The sequence below is a fragment of the Mesocricetus auratus genome, unplaced genomic scaffold, assembly GCF_017639785.1.
Source record: "Mesocricetus auratus isolate SY011 unplaced genomic scaffold, BCM_Maur_2.0 Super-Scaffold_100676, whole genome shotgun sequence".
In the NCBI taxonomy this organism is placed as follows: domain Eukaryota; kingdom Metazoa; phylum Chordata; class Mammalia; order Rodentia; family Cricetidae; genus Mesocricetus; species Mesocricetus auratus.
This window is the reverse complement of record NW_024429266.1, coordinates 53,555,385-53,574,563: the sequence shown is the minus strand read 5'-3', so window position 1 is coordinate 53,574,563 and position 19,179 is coordinate 53,555,385. Positions and strand designations below refer to the sequence as shown.

The window sequence follows — 19,179 nt, the reverse complement described above, 5'->3', positions numbered from 1 at the left end:
CTTGTAAAAATTAGGGCTAAGACTGCTTGACCAGAGACAGGAGCTGCCAAGTGGACACTCAACACCAGGCTGCCTTTCTCAAGAGCATCCTGGGTAACAGGCTCTCCTCCCCAGTCCTGTGGCTGAGAAGACAGGAGCCCAACACCCTTCCTGTAGAGTGGGAGATGCTCTCAGATCATCCTCCTGTGACTTCTCAACAATATGAATTCTGAGGGTTTAGGAACAACTAGGCTCCTCACCCAACTCCAGCTGCTAACAGTTCCCTTAATAAAACAGCTCTTATTAAAACTTAGGGACCCCTACCCAGTCAAGAAGACCCTTACACATTAACCAGTTAGACCCTGGTGTATTGCAACCAAGCTTTGGGACCACGAGCAAGGCTCTCAGCCTCAGTCAGTTCCCCTTCCTCAAGCAAATGATGCCCTAGGTCTTCTCAGATGCAGGCTGCTAGGCAAAGCAGCAGACACCAGAGGGCGCGTCTGTGATGAGTCCTCAGTGACCCAGGCTGAAGAAATGATGCTGGACAGCAGTCAGGGATCCCCAAGCCTGAGCAGGAGGAAGGAATGTGGGCGCTTGCAGGGGACTCACTTCTCCCTGGGCAAACCAAAGCAAGTGGGACTGATCCAGGCTGCTGAGTCACGTTAATCTAGAGGACACAGCACTGTTTTCCAGCCCAACTAAGGTACAAGTGAGCTCACAGTCACAGAACATGACTGCTGGTCTCCTAGGCTTGGTCCCATAGACGAGTTACCATACCTCATGGAGCATGAAGTGTTCCAACATGGCTGCTTGAGTTGATGCATATTTGGAGGCATTTAGTACATACATGTGAGAGTGGCCAGGTTATCTTTCTAAACTATTTATAGGCTATTAGACATACCCCTTAAGGGGAGCTGTGACATTTCCTCCTCTTCCTCCTCCTCCTCCTCCTCTTCTTCTTCTTTTTCCTTTTTCTGTGTGATAGTATGTATTTTGGATATTTTAGGCAGAATTCCCCAAAGTGTATTTAAGGCTTAAAAACTTCTTAAAGTGATTTGTAGTTCATTTTGAATTTCCAGGTTCAACACAAACAAGATTTTTTTTTTACTTTGAACCCTGTGGATCACCAAGGAGGAGAATGTGGGCTGTGTTTATCAAACTGATGGAGTGTAGAGCACCTTGGAGAAAGGCCTTAGTGACCACCTTCCAGGGACGGGGGATACAATGCGGAAAGCCAGTGCCTTCGTCCATCAAGTCCGCCTGGTTTAGGGCAGCTGAATGGAGGGGTGGCTCCGGAAGTAGTTTTTTTTGCTGCCGGGAAGCACCGTTGTTCACTGAGCACCATCCAGGGATCTCTCAGAGCCTTAGGAAAAGCAGCGGAGTTGTGAAGAGCTTGCATTCCTCAAACCCTCTTCCAGAGCGTGTCTTGCCTGTGGAAAGGGTTGTTCGGCCGTCTTCTGACCTCAGACCCTAACTCCAGCCCCAGTGAAGACAGTGAGAAAAGCAAGACAGCTGTGGGTGATATGTGCAGAGAAGGCTTATGCAGTGCTTCAGAACCACCCACTATCTAGCAAAGTGCCTAATATTAGCATCGTGCACTATTTATTTTTATTCAAATCAGATAACAAATCATAGATAACTGCACTTATATGTGCAATGAAAGTTTATGTGGTGTTTCTGCTGAACAGACTCAAGTAAAAATAGTAGAGTTAACAGAAATCCATACAGCTCTTCCTTGCTGGTCCTGGAACCCTCAGTCTCCAGGAGGAGCTGTGAGAGGAACAGAATCAGGATCTGAATTTTATTCATCTACCACTTGCATTTCTTCTCATCACCACACCGTGGCGCTGTTGACAGTCACTTCTACCGGGTCTGATCCTCATGAATCTTAGAGGGTTGGAAGGGGTGACTAACTAACTACTCCTGTTTGTGGGGGTTGTTATTGCTTTCTTTTTCTTTTTCTTTTCCCTAATCTCTGGCAAAGGGGTTTCTTATGTTCTTAGGGGTGAGCTCATGATGTTTGGCTCCAAGAATCCCACGCCCCACCCCTAGCAAAACATCTTCCTTAAGGTGACCAACGTGACCTTTCTCAGCAGAAGCTGAATACTAGCACTATAACTTTAATGTACAGTGGGGCACCCCTCCAACAGAAGATCTAACTTAATAATACCCTTTGTTAGGTCAGTTTGAACCCTGATGGGGTGTCAATCACCAAGAGAACTGCCACATTGGAGCAGGAAGCTGAGTTTGACTGATTAGCACGTATTAGTTCATGATTCTTTACCACAGGGCTTGGACAAGTGACTTAATCTTTATGCACCCTGTTTTCTCACCTGAGAAAATAGGTAATATTAACTTCCTCACAAGAATGGTGTGAGAACATGGAAACATTTAAGAATAGCACTTAGGACAGCGTCTTACACATCGTAAGTGATAACAGTAGAAACTGTCATTATTTCACAGCAAGTCTGCCGACTGGAGAGGGCCTTGTGCAGAGGCTCTTAGTAACATCGGTGACTATGCACAGGCCATGCTGGGTCTCAGTTTCTAAGATGGAGCAAGAATTGCTATTCGAGGATGCAGTCCACTCCAGGTATCTCCTCCCTTGCTCCTGGCAGCTTGTCATCTTTTCCCAACAGTGGAGAGAAAACTGGCCTAGAACTACACAGGCCCATGTGAGGCTTCTTATGTGAGCCATTTTTCTGAATAGTTTTATGAAAAACAAATGTTGATGCATGGACTGTTTATTTTAAAAATAACTTCTGAAATGCTAAATCAGCATGAGACATTGTCTTCTTAAAATTATCATTAATATAAAATAAACTTCTGGCCTCTAGCAGATCAAATGTAAACAATCAAGTCTAGATCCCAAATTTTTTAAAGAAACAGAACAATACTGGCAAGTATCTTCAACATGTACCCAGCACTGAGTGAGGGACTTTACTTTCAAAAGAAAAAGCCTAGCCTTGCCTGCTGAGGTTCACGACCTACTCGAGTAGTCTCAGATACTCAACCCTGACAGCCCAGGCTGGAATATGGAAAGCTCAGGCAGTGTGGGCAGAAGCGGTATTTGAACTCTCTCATGGGTGCAAGCTTAGCAAAGCAGAGAGGTGCTCAGGGCCCCCTGATTGCAGTGAGTCAGGAATGAGCAGAGGACACCAGGAGATTACCCTAAGGGAGCCAAGGGTCCATCAGAGCAGAAATGCTTTCTAGAGTGTGCCTCTACAATCAGTGGGGAGCTCTGGTCAGAGGGCTGTTCGTAAGAGTGGGGAGACATGAATTTTGGTCCTGATGTCTTATACACCAGCTTCCACTCCAGTGATGTCCCAGTCTCCGTGAGACTTCGGGTCCTGGTTGGTTTGTTCTTCTGGGTCAGCATGGAGGGAGACACTAACTGGGCACAGACCGGGGCCTGCAAAAAGGACAGAAGTGGGTGTCACAGAAGACACCAGGTAACCTGAGGTCGCCACCAGTTCTCAGGCAGGGAGAGGACGGGCTCTTTTCTGCCACGTAGAGAAGACTTGACCACTGCCAAGGCCTGGGGATGCCCCGTTACTCTCCATACTAGCTGCTTGCTCGCCCGTTCAGTAGACTCTGAGCAGCCTCCTCGAAAGGAGGATGAACAATAGAGGGACGAGTGCTACAAGGCCATCGGGAGCACTGTGGTCACACAGGAGGGTGGGGACAGGATCAGAGAGGCTTGCTTCGGGGGAGGGGGGCATACAACTTGAATCTGATAAGCATAGCTGATGAGACCCGGTGGAACTTAAACTCAACACACACCAATTATTTCCAAAATAACAGCTTTCTAAAACCTGGGAAGGGCTACGTGTAATTATGCCCCACCCTGACAAACCCAGTTTTTGGCCTAATCCTCTTTCTCGGTTATTCAGCCAGGATTTATGAAGCATCTATTACATGCCAGGGATGGGGCTCGGCGTGGGCAGACATAAAAGAAAGAAGACAGGCTCTTAAGTGCCGTAGAGGAGAAAGCCGAGAGGATGGGAGACGGTACAACCTGGACCCAGTGTGGCTTGGGACAGGGAAGGAGCAAGTGGCAGTGTGTCTGCCAAGCAACTTTGAAAGAGCTAACCACACTTGAGCGCTGGTAACCAGAGCTGTCTGTCATTCACCAGGGAGACTCTGTGAAAACTTGAGATGGCTCTGCAACTCCTCCTGCTAGTTCAATAGACTTCTTTAAAGTATGTTTTATTGTTAATCCTGTCTCCGTGCGTGGGTGTCTACACATGAGCACAGGTGCCCACAGAGGCAAAGGGTAGTGACTAGAGTTACAGACACGGGTGCGGGGGCGCTGATGTGGCCGCGGGAAACCCAGTCTTCTGCAGGAGCAATGCCTGCTCTTATCAAGCAAGCGTTGCCATCTCTCTAGCAAACCCCGCCCTCCTACCCCCCCCCCGCCTCCGTAGGCTTTTCATCTGCCATTTTTTAGATGCAAGGCCCTGGGAGGTATCAGTGATGAGATGATCCGCATTCTCAAAGGAAATGGCATCGATGGCCTCTGATAATCAGCCAGGCCAGATACAGGGTGCTCCGGGGTATGTTTTTTTTCTACGGAAATCTGACTCAAGGGTGTCACTTGACAAAATCTGAGCTCTGTATAGCACCTCCCCGAAGCCGCACTCTCTTCCCTCCTGATCATGTCTGGAGTAGGAGCGCCACAAGGGCCTTTCCTTAGTGATATGTCCACTCTTCTCTACTTTCAGCAAAATTCTGGGACCTCTTCGGCAGAGCTGGAGCACTGGCTGCCCTCACAGCTTCCCCGCAGCTTGGGGATCCTGCAACAAGAACCAATGAAGAACAAGAGCTAAGCCCTGGAGGATCTGGTCATGGAGGCTCGCAGCTAGCGCCAGCAGCAGGTGCCAGTGTTGGGCTGCAGGAAGAGGCAAGACTCGCCGAGGGCCAGGGAAGAAGACAACAGTGCTCAGTTTACTCAGCACATGGCAGCACAAACAAGATCGCAGGTGCCTGCTGAGCCTCTACAAGGCGCTGCACTTGTCCAGAGCTATGACTCACTTTAAGAAATCCAGGCCAATCCAAAAAAGCAAAATGAAGCCTTAGCCACTTGCTACGGGCTGCTAGCAATGTGACTTGTACTCGTGGTCAGGACCACACAGAACCCGAGCAGAGGCCATTCGGTGAGGGTCTCACTCTGGGTCCAGCTCCACGGGAGGCAATGAACAGTAACTTCTGCCGGGCCCTGGTGGACCGCGGGGCTCCCAGCGGCACGCAGTTGGGTGTCGTGGCCCCTGAAGGACAGACGTCGCTGTCAGCCACTGAGCCCCTGGGCAACATGCCCTTCCTGCTGTACCCGGGCCACGCCGAGCCGCCTTACTACGACGCCTACGCTGGGGTGTTCCCCTACGTGCGGTTTCCGGGCGCCTTCGGGGTCTACGACTACCCGTTCGAGCCCGCCTTCATCCAGAAGCGCAACGAGCGCGAGCGGCAACGCGTCAAGTGCGTGAACGAGGGCTACGCGCGCCTCCGCGGCCACCTTCCTGGAGCCCTGGCCGAGAAGCGGCTCAGCAAGGTGGAGACCCTGCGCGCTGCCATCCGCTACATCAAGTACCTGCAGGAGCTGCTGAGCGCCACCCCAGACGGCAAGCCACCCGCGGCCAGGTCCCAGTCGCCAGTCCGTGCGGGCCAAGGCAACGCGCCGCAGGCCCCCTTCCTGGTGCCCGAGTCCAGGGGGTCCTCCTCCTTCTCCTCCTCACCTTTCTTGGAGTCAGAGGAACCCAGCCTTTGATCGGTGTCCCTCTAGGGAACAGTAATGGGGGCGGCTGGATCTGGTGTCCTGTGCTGGGCAGGACAGTGATGTTCAAGGGCTGTGCTCCTACCTCCGCCCTTTGGGCCAAATGTGCGGACCTGGAGTAGAAAGGGCGAGATGGGGATCCCAGGAGGTGCTGAGGGCAGTGAGGAGCGGAGCTTTGGACAGCTCCTGAACCTGACTGCTGTTTGGCCACTGGGCGGCTCTGTTGTCCACCACAGCAACAGGTCCCCAGGAAGCAGCCGCACTTTGACTAAGTCAGTGTCATGCCTGGGTCTTCCACAAGATGGCCTCAAATACTAGCGGGGAGCTTGATTACTCTAGAGAGCAGGAATTCCAGACGGAGGAAGACCGTGCAGCTGCGTGAATTCAGCACCCTGGAACTGACAGACTTAAGAGAGGTGTGTGTGTGTGTGTGTGTGTGTGTGTGTGTGTGTGTGTGTGTGTGTGTGCGCGCGCGCGCGCTTCTGTCGCTGGTGCTGGTTGACTTCCTTGACAGCAAGTGATCACCTCCCTTTTCCTACCCTTTGAAATAGTCTTCTGGTCTTTTCCCAGGTTAAGGACTTTCATCCCTCCCCGGCCCCCAAGACTTGTAAGCTTCTAGGGCCTTTCGACACCGCGTTTACATCCAGGGCTAAATAAAAGGACTGTTGAATGTCGTGATTCCCGAACTCCGCCTATCACCTACCTTGTTCCGCTTCCTCATTCGCTTTCCCAGCCCGGAATACTTGCTGCAAAGGTGTGTGGGGGTGTTTGCTAGCTACTCCATCAACTATCATTTCCAGAGAGCTTAATGCATGCCAAGACTGCATGCCAGAGGGGTCTTGGTTCTAGAGAGAAAGCACGCAGACCTTGTATAACGAGGGATGTGAGGGGCGGGGACCCATTGGAAGCCATGCACATCCAAGGTGGCCTGGCAGGGTTTCACCTCAGTGGCTCCATTTCTGACAGGAGAAGGCATGGCAGTCCTGGGATGATCCTCACAGATACTGAGACTGGAGTTGGGGGGCATATGCTGAGCTAGGTCACCGCCCAGCACCTTCTCTGGACAGAGCCATGGAGCTAGGGTTGGGGGAAACTTAATCTCTGCGTGAGAGACCTGTCTGGTTTGTGGCTCCACTCGGCAGGCTCCTCTTCCTGAACCCCATTACCGGACTCTAAAGACTTCCTGTCTCCCACTGCCCCTGCTCCATCTCAGGCCTGGGTGTAACTCAGTCCTTTACATCCAGCCCTTGCCCTCCTTGGGGGCAGTTTGGGATGTCACTGGCTGGACTGGAAGGAATGACAGCTGCCTGGCCTCAGGCGCTTGGGCTGGGCAGCACGGGCTAATTTTACTCGCTGGGAGCAGAGAGAGTAATCCACCCACCCCCCACGCCTGCCCTATCTGATTGCCTCAGCAGGACAGGCTCAGTCAGGCCCAGTCCCCAAGGTGGGGGCATTGGGGACACAGGGAGGAGAGGGCCGTGGGCTGGGGGAGCAAGGGAAAGGAGGGGGTGTCAAGGAAGCCATGGAGCCGTCCTCACCCCAGGACGAGGGCCTGAGGAAGAAACAGCCCAAGAAACCTGTTCCTGAGATTCTGCCGAGACCTCCCCGAGCCTTGTTCTGCTTGACTCTTGAGAACCCCCTGAGAAAGGCCTGCATCAGCATCGTGGAGTGGAAGTATCCTTAGTACCTGAGCAAGAGGAAGTGGGAGGGTGTGGTAGGTGGGGGGGGGATGGGGTAGTCACAGAGCTTAGACGTTTAGCATCAAGGTGACTGGGCTCTTGGAAGGGGGTCAGCCTACTACCTCTGACCAGAGTAAGGAATCTTGGTGAAAGCAGGAAGGCAGGTCTCCACCACAATGGAAAGAGATCTTCCTGGGGCCTGAGGAGACCACTCTGGTCATAGGTGACAGCTAGAGATAGCAACTGGTCATCTTGGGAAGGGCCTGTGCTCACGGGAGCTGTTTCTAAGTGTGCCCAAGTCTCTGCCATCATGGGGAACCACTCTATGGTTTTTAATAAGATGAAAAAGTAGAAGCTCCGAGGAAATCCTCCATGGTGGGGGGGGGGTGGGAGAGGGTGACAGTCCAGGGACAACTTCCACTGGCTCAGGTCTCAGTTACAAATGGAGCTGGTGAAATGGATTTGAGGGAAGGCCTACTCTTAGTGGTTCCTGGATGCTGGCAAGCAAACTTGGGTATTTTAGCTCAGTTGTGCCCTGGGGACAGGGGTCTTGACATCTTTCTGGGTTTGCATGAGTCCTGGAAGAAGAATGAGGAAAATATCTGGGTTATTTGGGGGAAAGGAGGGCTGCAGACTGTGCAGAGTGGGTGCTGAGAGTCAGGAATATTTGAAATATTTTTGACATGCCCTGGAAGAGTGGGATTCCATCAGCTGTTCCTTGGGGGGGATAGGAGAACCGGGGATAACGGAAGGGTAAGAGAGAAACAGAGTCATGCAGAGACAGTGATTTCCATAGACTGATTGCCATAGCTGCACTGTGCCAGACCGCATCCCCTCCAGACCCCGCCCTCCTTGTCTGTGTCCTGTGAGAGCAGCTTCCTGTGTTCCATTCCTCCATTCTCTACTCCACTAAGCCCACTCCACCCACAGATCTATTCTGTGCCACCCCACCTCTCTCCTCAAACACTGAAATTGCTGGGAAGAGTCTGGGTTTTTTCCAAACCTATTTACATAGCACACCTTCTATTCCCTGTCCCAAATGGCACACCAAGGACCGAGCATTTCCCTTCCTCACATTAGCTTTCTAAATGACCAGTAAGTTCAGAAGGGTGGGTTTCAGAGCACCCTTTGGAAATGGTTGCTTGGGGGCAGGTGTATCTGGGAAGGGGATGTGTGAGCACCACCTTCTACACACGAGTGTGTGCACATAGCTCTGAAAGCCTGACTTTCTCCCCCATTTTCCAACTTTCCCAGTCCTATTGAACATATATCAAACCCCAGCCTTCCTGGCCAAGCCCCTCAGATCATTGTGTGGCCTGACTGTCTCTCAGCATTGTAGTGATTTCCAGACTGGCCTTTAGTAGTCTCTTTCCCTCAACCCCACACCTCCTGCAGATGACTCGGGGTTCTCCTTAACCCCGACACCAGACCCTTCGAGACCATCATCTTGCTCACCATCTTTGCCAACTGTGTGGCCTTGGCAGTGTACCTGCCCATGCCTGAAGATGACAACAACACTCTGAACCTTGGCCTGGTAAGAAAGTCTTCCCTCCTCTTGCATTCCTCAGCCCTTGCTGGGAGTCACCCTTGGGCTTTGCTCTGGTGGGAGAAGCAGGTGCCTTGGCTCCCTGACCACCCAGAGCGATGTCCTCACACCAGCGAGCTGCTCAGACTGAGCCTGTTCAGCTCAGTTCCATGATATCCATCAGTCAGCATTCGACATGCCAAGCACCCAACAGGCGCAAACTCATGGAGCTTTCCCAAGAACTCCCCACAGTAGTACAGTTGACAGATGTGGAAGCTGGGCCACAGCAGGGTGAACCAGGGAGCTGGACACTCACCTCCTCCCGTGGACAGAATCCAGAATGGGGCTCCCACCGAGCTCACCTACTAGAGGAATGTGATTTAGAAATCTCCAGAAAGAGCATTACAGAAAGAGCAGTATCTCTCTCTCCCACCCTGTCGCCAGCAACACAGCAAGTTCTCCTAAGTAGTTTTCATTATTGAATTATAGAATCTACACAGCAATCTCCACGGTATAATATTAGATTATCTGAAAGTAAATAACTGAATAAATAAAACAAAAACCTACTCTTCATAACCCCGACGATTGGCATTTAGCTACATCATGTAGGATAACTCCCATATAAGATTCTAACAGGCCTCATACCCTGGTCTTAGTGACTTTGGAACTTGCTCTTATATTTATTTTTAAAACATTTTTATTTTCAAATTATGTGTATGCATGTGTGACTCTGTATGGGCACTTACAGTGTCCTCGGAAACCAGAAGACGAAATTGGATTCCCCTGGAACTAGAGTTAATGTAGCTATAAGGTGACCAACATGGGTGCTGGGAACTGAACTCGGGTCCCCTGAAAAAGCAGTACTCATTCTTAACCACAGAGCTATCTCTCCAGCCCTTCTGTTGGCTGTATCCCCAAGGTGGTAAACAGAAGGAGGCCTCCTAGAGAAGTCAGCTTCCACTGAGAAACAAAGGGCTGAGGGGGATATGGCTCAATGATGAGACACTTGCTCAGCATCCAGAAGGCCTGGGGTTCCTCTCTAGTGACACAAAAAACAAACAAACAAACTAACTAACTAACTAACTGACTGACTAACTAACTAACTAACTAACTGACTAACAGGACAGGACTATGGAGTCCATTCTCTGGGACTTTCCCCTGTACTGAAACTACAGGGCTTGGAGACAGAAGGCCCATCTGCGTGCTTCCAGGGCCAAAAAGAAAGAAAATTGTGTGACGCTCCTCAGGCTGGTTTCCATGGTAATCTATTCTGAACTGGGGAGAAGCTGGATGCTAAATGTGTGTTTGCTGGGAGTGGAAATAACCGAGTTCCTAGAATGGAGAGAGAGGGGTACTAAATGAGGACAGGGCCAGTGCAGCCTCTGCTGTTAGGGAAGCTGCTGTGCGCAGCCTGGGCCTTCTACAAAAGAAGTTCAATTTTCCATGTCCATGCATTTAGGAAGAGTTACTTCGTGACTTTGGCATTCGGTGCCATGTGCACTTTTCGGAGTTGAATGCTTTTGGTGCTGTGTTCTTATGCTCCTACCACCGGGAAGGTGGAGAGGAAAGGATCCCTGGCACTCACTGGCCAGCTTTCCTAGCTGAATCAGTGAGCCCTAGTTCCTAGTGAGAGGCTCTGCCTCAAAAAACAAGGTGGCCAGCTCCTGGGAAATGATACCTTAGGTTGTCCTTTGGTCTCCAAATGCATGGACACACATGCACACACACACACACACACACACACACATACACACACACACACACACACACACAAGTTGACTCTTTTTGCAAGAAACTGCCTTCTTTTAAGGATATTAAACCATACCTTAGGGATTACACGATCTTCCATCTTGAAAACAAAATGGTTTGAGGAATAGTCCTGTGGTCTGTGGGCTACAGATGTAGCTCTTCAGTCAAGTCTGGAGCTCAGAGACTTTCCAGTGAGTGTGCTGGAAGAGGGCCATCTGGCCAGTGTCACCTGTGGGACAAGTTAGCATACCCTGGGATATTGACCACCTGGGAATAACTCCAATCTGAACCCTCTGTTGTGCAGTCCAAAGAGAACAGGCCACACCCAGTGTCAAAGGCAACTTCTGCCTGAGGTCTCCTCACCACTGCTTGTCCCCAACACCCAGCAGAGGACAGTGAGAGGGGACAGAGCAGATTAAGCATGTATCTCTCTCTTATCATTTTGGCTACCTGGGAGCCTACAGAAAGCTGACAATATTCCAATTGCCTACAATATTTAGCTTTTAAGAAGGGAGACTCTAGGATGAAATCTGAATTGATTTTTCTTGTTCATTTTATGACTGTATATTTAGTGCCCGTGATAGGCCTGGAAATACTCCAGAGATATCATTGTGAACCAAGAGGACATTCCCATCTTCACAGAGCTCAACTAATTTAGTCAATTAAGCAAATAATTACAATGTAACCCCTTAAACATGTGCTTAAAAATGAATCGAGGAACATGCGAGGCCTGAGGAAGAGAATATAAACTAGTCTTGGGGTCAGAGAGGCTGCCCAAAAGCTCGAATATCTAACCCAAGGCCTGGAGGATGTGGGCAGGGCCAGCCTTGTGGCTGTGATCGGTTCCGAGCTCCATCCCCCTTGGAATACATGCTCTTGGTCATGGCACTGAAGTTTTAATTTCACCTTTGAATTTAAGTTTTGTAAGTAGTGTTCACTGGACAGTGACCCGTACTCTGGGAGCTTGGAGACTCAGCTCCCACATACTCATTCAAATTCTGCCACCTTCTGGCTCCCAGCACAGGCTCTTAGAGTCTTCCCTCCCTGGGGCCCTAGAGTGGGGAAAGCCTGATTAGAATACAAATCCTTTGATGTCTCAGATATGGGCATTGGTTGTAGATGCCCCTACCTTGGGCTGGTCATGCCATAGCCCATGCAGTGGGCTGCTCTGCAGAGCTGAAGTCCAGGGCCCAGCCCCCACCTAGGGGCACAATGCCTCCTGGAGTGGAGGTCTAGATGCCCTTAGGTTTTGTCTGTTCCCCATGGACTGCAGTAGCAGGTTTATGTGATGGGGAGGGGCCTGGTTCCCCTTCTTCATGTCTGGTTGGGTCACAGGATAGCAACTGTTGGAAGGTGAGGATAGCAGAAGAGGGATTAGCAGGTGTTTGCAAAGGTCTGACCTTACTCATACAGTGGTCGGTTGGCAGTTAATACTGTGGCAATTTGAGAAAGATGACGTGGAAAAGGCAAATAGCTTTTTTGTTTGTTTGTGTGTTTTGGCACCTTTATGAGCAGGGATCTCCTACTTTCTGAATGAGAAATCTTCCATTTTCATATGAGCAGAGCCCCTCCCCTCCCCGGTGATACAGTGGTACTTGGTCAAGAGTGGGGTGGGGGTACGCCTTCATGTGCTACAGGAGGGGCTCAGCAGAAACAGAGTTTGGGTTGGAGCTACAAAGGCAAAGGGATAAATGCAAAGCTAGAGAGCCCAGGGTAGCATTTTAAAAAATTAGTTTATTTTTCCAGGTGGTGGTGGTGCACGCGTTTAATTGTCCAGGGTGGAGGCAGAGGCAGGCAGATCTCAGTGAGTTTGAGGCCAGCCTGGTCTACAGAGCTAGTTCCAGGACAGTCAGAGCTATTACACAGAGAAACCCTGACTCAGAAAAACCAGTTCCTCTTTATTTTATGCGCATTGGTATTTTGCCTGCATTTATGTGTGTGTGAGGGTGTGGGATCCCCTAGAACTGGAGTTACACAGTTGTGGGCTGCCATGTGGTGCTGAGGATTGAACCCGGGTCCTCTGGAAGAGCAGCCAGTGCTCTTAACCACAGAGTTACCTCTGCAACCCAACAGGTAGCATCTTTAAAAGCTTTACAGGCCACCACATGAGGCATGGACTGGGGTGAGGCAAGAGCTAGGGAAGGTACACAGAGCTGTCCCGGCAGAAACTAAAGCAGACACTGGAGATGGGGATGAAGACAGTAACCTCGAGAAAGATGTGTGAAGACAGGACTCGGTGACTGAAAAAGGGTTTAGAGACAGGGCTTGGAGAAACCGAGAATGGCACTGGGGTTTCGGAATGGGGACACCTTGGGGAGTAAGGTAAGTTCAGACTCAACCATGTGGGATACAAGTACCTCTGCCACACCCTGGACAATTGATTCTGCAAGCCTCTGTATTTGGTGACAGGGCTCTCCTGTGGTGGCATGTGCCAAACCAGCTAGGATGTGGAACAGGCAAAAATGGAATTGGAGCCATGATTACAGCTGGGTGCCCTGGCACTTGTCTGAGGGGATGGACTGTCCCTTACAAATCCCATTAGAATTCCATGAGAGTATCACACCTGCATTTGGGTCTGGGGTACCCTTCTGATTATGCCTGTTCTATATCAGTGAGGAAACCGCAGGTGTTCTCTGAACAGAAGAAGAAACTGAGGCCCATATAGGAACAGGAGTTATGACCATACACAGTAGTAGCAATACAAAGGGTATCAAGATAAGGATCAGGCTGTCAATACAGCCTCATGACCCGGAGGTGAATGGGGATGTGGGCTCTAAAATCAGCCCCATTGGAGGAGTGGTGTAGCATGGTGGTTAGGGCAATGGGTCTGGACCAGAATGGATGCTCTTGAGTCCTAGCCCATTCATGGAGATGTGCTCTTGGACATGTGTAATCTCCATGTTCCTTCAGCATCCTTGTTTGTGGTAGAATAACCTGGTATACTAGGGAGGAGCTTCTATGTGAATGAGGGTCCTCTAGACTGTACTGCCTTGTACATCAACCTTAGGAACTTCATGGTGAGGGTCCACCTAGTCTTCAGAGTGGGTGGCCCAGCCAGGCAGCCCCTGTTCACTAGATCCCAAGGTTGTTCCAGAATCCAAGGATATAATCCTCAAACTGTGCCAAATGATTGTGTCAGACAAAGGAAAGCCCTTCCTTCTGTTGGGGAAATGTAGTTCAGTGACAATATGCTTGACCAGCATGCCTAAGATTTAGGTTTGATCTCCAGTAGTGGGGGGGAAATCCCTCTTCACCCAACCTGCCCTCTGTCCTTGCTCTCTTTAGCCCCTCGTCTCTCTTTGAGGCCCCAGTGTGTCTGACCAGCCTTCCTAGTTCCCTATCATGGTCATGGGCAACAGCAACACTGAGTTTTTGCCAAGGACTCACACTCTGTCCAGCATGGTTCAGAGACAAATCACTGCCCGGCACAACTGACTCACGGACAGGCCTGTGTCCTTTGCAAACCACTCAGCACGAGAAGAGAGAAGTTGGGGAGGAAACAATCAGAGCTCTGGCTCCTCTGTGTATTCCTGCTTCTCCTGACTCCTGGAACTGCTGCCCAGGGTAGAAAAGATGCTCACAGTGTCCACTCTTCCCTCCGGGACTGACTTGCCCAGGAGAGACTGACTGTGACTTGGCCCAGGGTGGAGGTGGGGGTTCTGACTGATGCACCCCTGCTCAGCAGTCTCTCAGGACAATGGAGGCTGAGGGAGAGATCCCAAAGGGATGCCATTATCAGAGAAGTAAGCAGATGGGCAAACACATCCACACACAGCTGGGAAGCAAGACTGGAGCCCAGGGCCTGCATCCCAGCCCAGCCCCAGTGTCTCCTGTCCTGCCCAAACCCAAGCTTCAAAAGGGGTCGGCTCCTGCCCTGACTTCAATTGAGCTAAAAGGGACCTTTGGGGGGCCCTTAGGGGACCCATGAGAATCTCAATGATCATCTGAGTCCCTGATTACTGATTCTGGTTCACAGAGCACGGGAGGAAGGGGAGTTAGTGACAGTGGAGAGAGGGTACAGCAGGAATGATTAGTGGGGTGTACACAGCCTACAGGCAAGAAAACTCACCCCGGGGCTGTTTCTCCACTGGGAAGAGCCTGTCTCTACAGGACCCAGGAGTGAGAACACGCCTCAAGGCAGTGGTATTCAAAGGAGGGACAGGAGGAGACGTCTACCTATCACCGGACATTTGCAATGTCTAAAATCATGGAGGTAGGGGCGGGGACACATGGTGATCTGGCACAGGATAACCAGAATGTCTAACCCCAATGCTAGTTAGGGTTGAGGTTGGAGACCCTGTCTTAGACCATTAAATGACTTTTACAATATTCTGTTGTGGGGCTGGCCAGATGGCTCAGTGGGTAAGGATGTCTGCTGCCTAGCCTGATGACCTGAATAAGATTCGTCAGGACCCACATGGGGAAAGGAGAGAACCAATTCCCACCGGCTGTCCCCTGGCTTCTACACTCAGACAATGGCACACTCACCCTCCTCCAATAAACAAACAAATGTTTAAAAAATAATATAATTACATCTGGACATTCCAAGAGTCCTGGCAGCCTGCTTCCAAACTCTGGATGATTTTTCCTAACAGTCATAGGAGACATTGCCTACTGCGTGGGACACTGTGAGTTGTTCCCCAGACTGCCGCCGGTTCAGCCCCTCCTCGGCTCCAGAGCAGCCAGCCCTAAGCCATCATAGGACACTCTAGGCCTCTGCCACATTCCTGGGGTTCGGGTTGCCACCCAGCGTCCTCCGCAAGGCTGCAGACTAAGCCTCTGGCAGCCAGGGTATTTGTCTTTTTATAGGGTCCAGAATGTCCTGCTGATGCCTGCGGCCAGTGGCCCACTCTGCCTCACCATCTGGGGAAGCCGGGCCTTCGGCAGGGCCCCACTCTGGCCTTAGCTTTCAGAGCATAGAAACCAGGTTGTTCTAGAACTACCAGGGGTTTAGTGACCAGGGTATGCCTTGCTGGGTCACCCACTCTAAGGAATAGGGGGACTTTCAATAGGAAGCTCCTAATATTGATGTATAAGAGCCCTTCCTGTAAGGATCTGAGAAACTAAAACAGATTCCTGGCTTTTGCCCCACCCCAAAATTTACCCTCTCCCCACTGTACGTGCTCATCTCCCTTTCTGGCCACTCTGTTTCTTGCTCAATCTGCCTCCCTGACCGATGAACCAAATGGGGCTGAACAACAAAAGCCTTGGGAGAGTCTTTGGAATGTGGCATGCTCTGCAGCCCTTCGGGGACTCTAGGGGGAAAGCCAGGGGCATTCAAGTCAGACACGCCTACACCTTTGTCGGCATCTCCCTAAACTCAGTCTCCATTGCCCCGCCTGTGAGCAGGGGCCAGCAATTCCCCTTTCAGAACTGTTAGCTCTCTGTGAAGTGACCTTACACACAGCCTGGTACAAAGGCATTACACAACCAGAGTTCATTCCTTTTGTCCTCTGCCCTCCCAGAACCCAATGCCCACAGCCAAAGTCATAGTGTCCCAGGACTGCAGAGGCAGTGTGGGGTTATGGGCAGGATCCAACAAAGGCCTCTCCCTCTCCAGTGTGGACTGGTGGTGGTTCAGATCGTGGAGTTTTAGACTCTGGCCTTGGCTGTGTACTTGCAGAAAGATGCTCATCCCTCTCTGTGGGTCGGCTCACTTACCCATGAGTGGGTGTGAGAGTGCTTCGTGTGCAAGGGTTCCATTAATGTGCGTGGCTGAGCAGGCCCTGGCATGTAAGTGGCTGCTTAATAAGGCTTAGTTGTTATTCTTGTTATGAGCCAAGGCAGTTCCACACCCAGCCCTCCTAGGTTAGGCCCTCTGCTTTCCCCCAAACTTCTGTCATCCAGTCCCATCTCCAGAGCTAGACAGTCCCCGTACGTCTACCCACTTAAGACACTAGTGTGGAGGAGGAGCAGGGGGATAGAGATGCCCCCCCCAGAGATGTAGGATGGCATGAGTGATCCACCCAGACCACGCCCATCTGAGCAAGGTTTCATCGCACTAAATATAGCAACTTCGCTCACTCCTCAACTGGTCATTTTCCAAAGCCTCTGGTACGAGTGGTCAGGGAGATTCCAGGCCCAGAGAGTGGACAGAGGCTGAGCAGGGGCTCAGCAGGGTGGCTCACCAGAGAAGCGTTGACAAGGACTGGGGGTGGGGCCAGGGTTCCCATCAGGACCTCCCTCTTCTCCCTGGAATTCTTGCTTCTCTCATACAGGAAACATGGTGCCTGCATTAGGACTCAGCCCCGGCCACCTTGTCTTGGCTGCCTGTGAGCTTGTTTGAGAACCTTCACTTGAGTTCTGAACCCACGCCTTGCTTCTCTTGAGCCCGGCACACAGAAAGGTCTGGCTACAATTGTTCTTGGTGATTGCCGTTTCCTGGCCTCCTTCCTGTCTGTCCTGAGTTGCGCCTTGTCCTGTGCTAGTCACAGGGGCTACAGGGCCTTCTGTACTCTTATTCGGACAGGCACCTGAGCACAGATCAGTGGATCCCACTTTCAGGGGGCCATTATGAACCCCACCCTGTGGACTTCTCACCTTGGGGTGAATCTCCAGCCTTAAGAACCAAAAGCAGGGGTCATGCCACAGACTTATCCAGTAATAAGTGGCCAGTCCTGATGTCTCCTCCCAGAAACAAAAAGATGGTGAAGTCAGGAGGAGACAGGCAGCCACTACTACTACAAAGGGTCTTGTGTTGTGCCTGTCAGGTGACCCCCAAGCACCTGCTAGGAGGACCCAGGTGGGAGGGATGTGTGGGGACATCCAGCTGACCCCTGCTGCACCCAAGTTCACGTTCCCATCAAATTCACCATCAACTCTCTCCACCTCTTTGAAACAAACAGGCCCCAGCAAGTGAACCCCACAAGTCTAGCACCTCTGGCTCCTGTATGCTTCATGTCTATACAGATCACATGCCTGGACCCTAAGGAAGGAGCCCTCCTCTACCTCATCTTTGCTTCTCCCAGGAAGCTCCGCTGGAATTCTTCCAGAGAACTCTGTAGACTCTAGGGGACATGGAAGGCTCTCAGACAGGAGCACAGACCAGGCCACAGTGCTTGGGGCAGGGCAGAGGGAAGAGGGATGGGGACAGCTGGCCCTGTGGCCCAGACAGGGAGACTGTACTGGGCAAGTCCCTTTACAGACGAGTCTGGCTGACTGCCACCATCTTCTGTCAAAGCACGGCACGCCTGGGTGGGAGTCACCGGGAGATGGGGATAGAGGCCACGCAAGCGATGTGCATTGTGGGCCGGGTTCTTTTCAGCCTAGGACTGTGGGAATGCCTGGCTCCCATGTAACAGGGCACAGATGCGGGGCCTGTACTCAGACTTACACACCAGGTGCAGCCGTGAAGCTCCTTTAGAAGCCTGTGGGTGGGAGGACCTCTTGCATTGGATACCTTGTGATGAAGGCTTTTCTGAGTGGAGCTGTTGGAGCTTTTACCTCACAGGCAGGCAGCTTCCTAGCCTTCCCATGCGTTCGGGAGGGCAGGAGGTCCAGGGTCAAAGACTGTCTTCCCTAGTCTGGCATCAGGGTCTGCTTGTTGCTTATAACTTCCCGATCCGCTCTGCGTGGGTCACTTCGCTTGGGCCACATGGGCCTCACTAGGTGACTGACAAGCCCATGTTTGTCATCTGGTCACACTTAGAAGCTAAGCATTGCTGTGGGTTTTTCATAGAGCTTCGTTGATCTCATCTTGCCCCTGTGGTAGCAGCCGTCTGCAGGCCCATCCAAGCCCATAGTTTGTCCCTTCGGCAGAAGGGCCCGACACTGTCCACAAACACACACGGCAGCACCTATCCAGACGCAGGTGACACAGCAGGAAACTGAGCAAACAGCCCTATGTTCATATCAGGGGACAGTTAAGTGAATAAGCAGGTAGCTGGCAATTAAGTCTTGAAGTCTGCTAAAACAACCAACAAACAAAGTGATGTGTCAGCAGGAAGGAGCTAGAGGTAGGGAGGCTAGCACAGGAAGCTAGCACAGGAGGCTAGCAAACACAGAAGTGATTAGTCATAATCTGGGGCCAGAGAGAAAGAATACAGTAAGGGAATAGCACTCCAGGCAGAAGAGACAGCAAGTGTCCAAACCTGAGCCACAATTTTTTTCACCTGCGTATGAGGGAAAAACTAGCCCCCAGCAAGGGGTAGGAGTATGCAGTCTTCAAACCCTGCCTTTCCCTGTTTCTAGTACTTACCCTGAGATGACCTCTTATGAGGGATCCTAGCACCTTACCCAAATCCTGCTCCTAAGGGGGAATTTCCACTTCACTTGTTCTTGGGGCCAAAACTATTGGGACCCCTACAGTCGGTACACACAGGAAGATGACATTGGCTCTAAGAGGCTGCAGTCCAGCAGAGGCGATGGAGAACAAACGGGTTCCAGTCAATACAGAGGAAACGCAGGCAGATTCGCCTGGGAGACAGTCATAGAAGTCATATGAGCCTAGGTGAACAAGGCTCAGTGGCTGTGTCACC

At 51.2% G+C, this 19,179-nt stretch overlaps 2 protein-coding genes across 3 annotated transcripts in view; both read left to right on the top strand.

The window, feature by feature from the left end:
* The first annotated feature begins 4,687 nt into the window (after positions 1–4,687).
* Ascl5 (achaete-scute family bHLH transcription factor 5) lies at positions 4,688–6,147 on the top strand. Its single transcript, XM_005073426.2, has one exon. It carries the CDS (start codon positions 5,174–5,176, stop codon positions 5,741–5,743), a length of 570 nt encoding a protein of 189 aa, XP_005073483.1. The 5' UTR covers positions 4,688–5,173; the 3' UTR covers positions 5,744–6,147.
* A 1,085-nt stretch (positions 6,148–7,232) lies between these two features.
* Positions 7,233–19,179, top strand: part of Cacna1s (calcium voltage-gated channel subunit alpha1 S) — a 63,031-nt gene continuing 51,084 nt past the window's right edge. The window contains exons 1-2 of one of the 2 annotated variants that reach the window (XM_005073429.4): positions 7,233–7,423; positions 8,857–8,962. In XM_005073429.4, coding sequence (XP_005073486.1) covers positions 7,272–7,423; positions 8,857–8,962 — 258 coding nt within the window. In that variant the 5' untranslated portion in view covers positions 7,233–7,271. The remainder of the gene's footprint in view (positions 7,424–8,856; positions 8,963–19,179) is intronic. The other variant, XM_005073428.4, reaches the window with a different exon arrangement.

Coding starts and splice junctions, on each gene's coding strand:
- Ascl5 (XM_005073426.2), top strand. CDS start 5,174: ATGAACAGTAACTTCTGCCGGGCCCTGGTGGACCGCGGGGCTCCCAGC.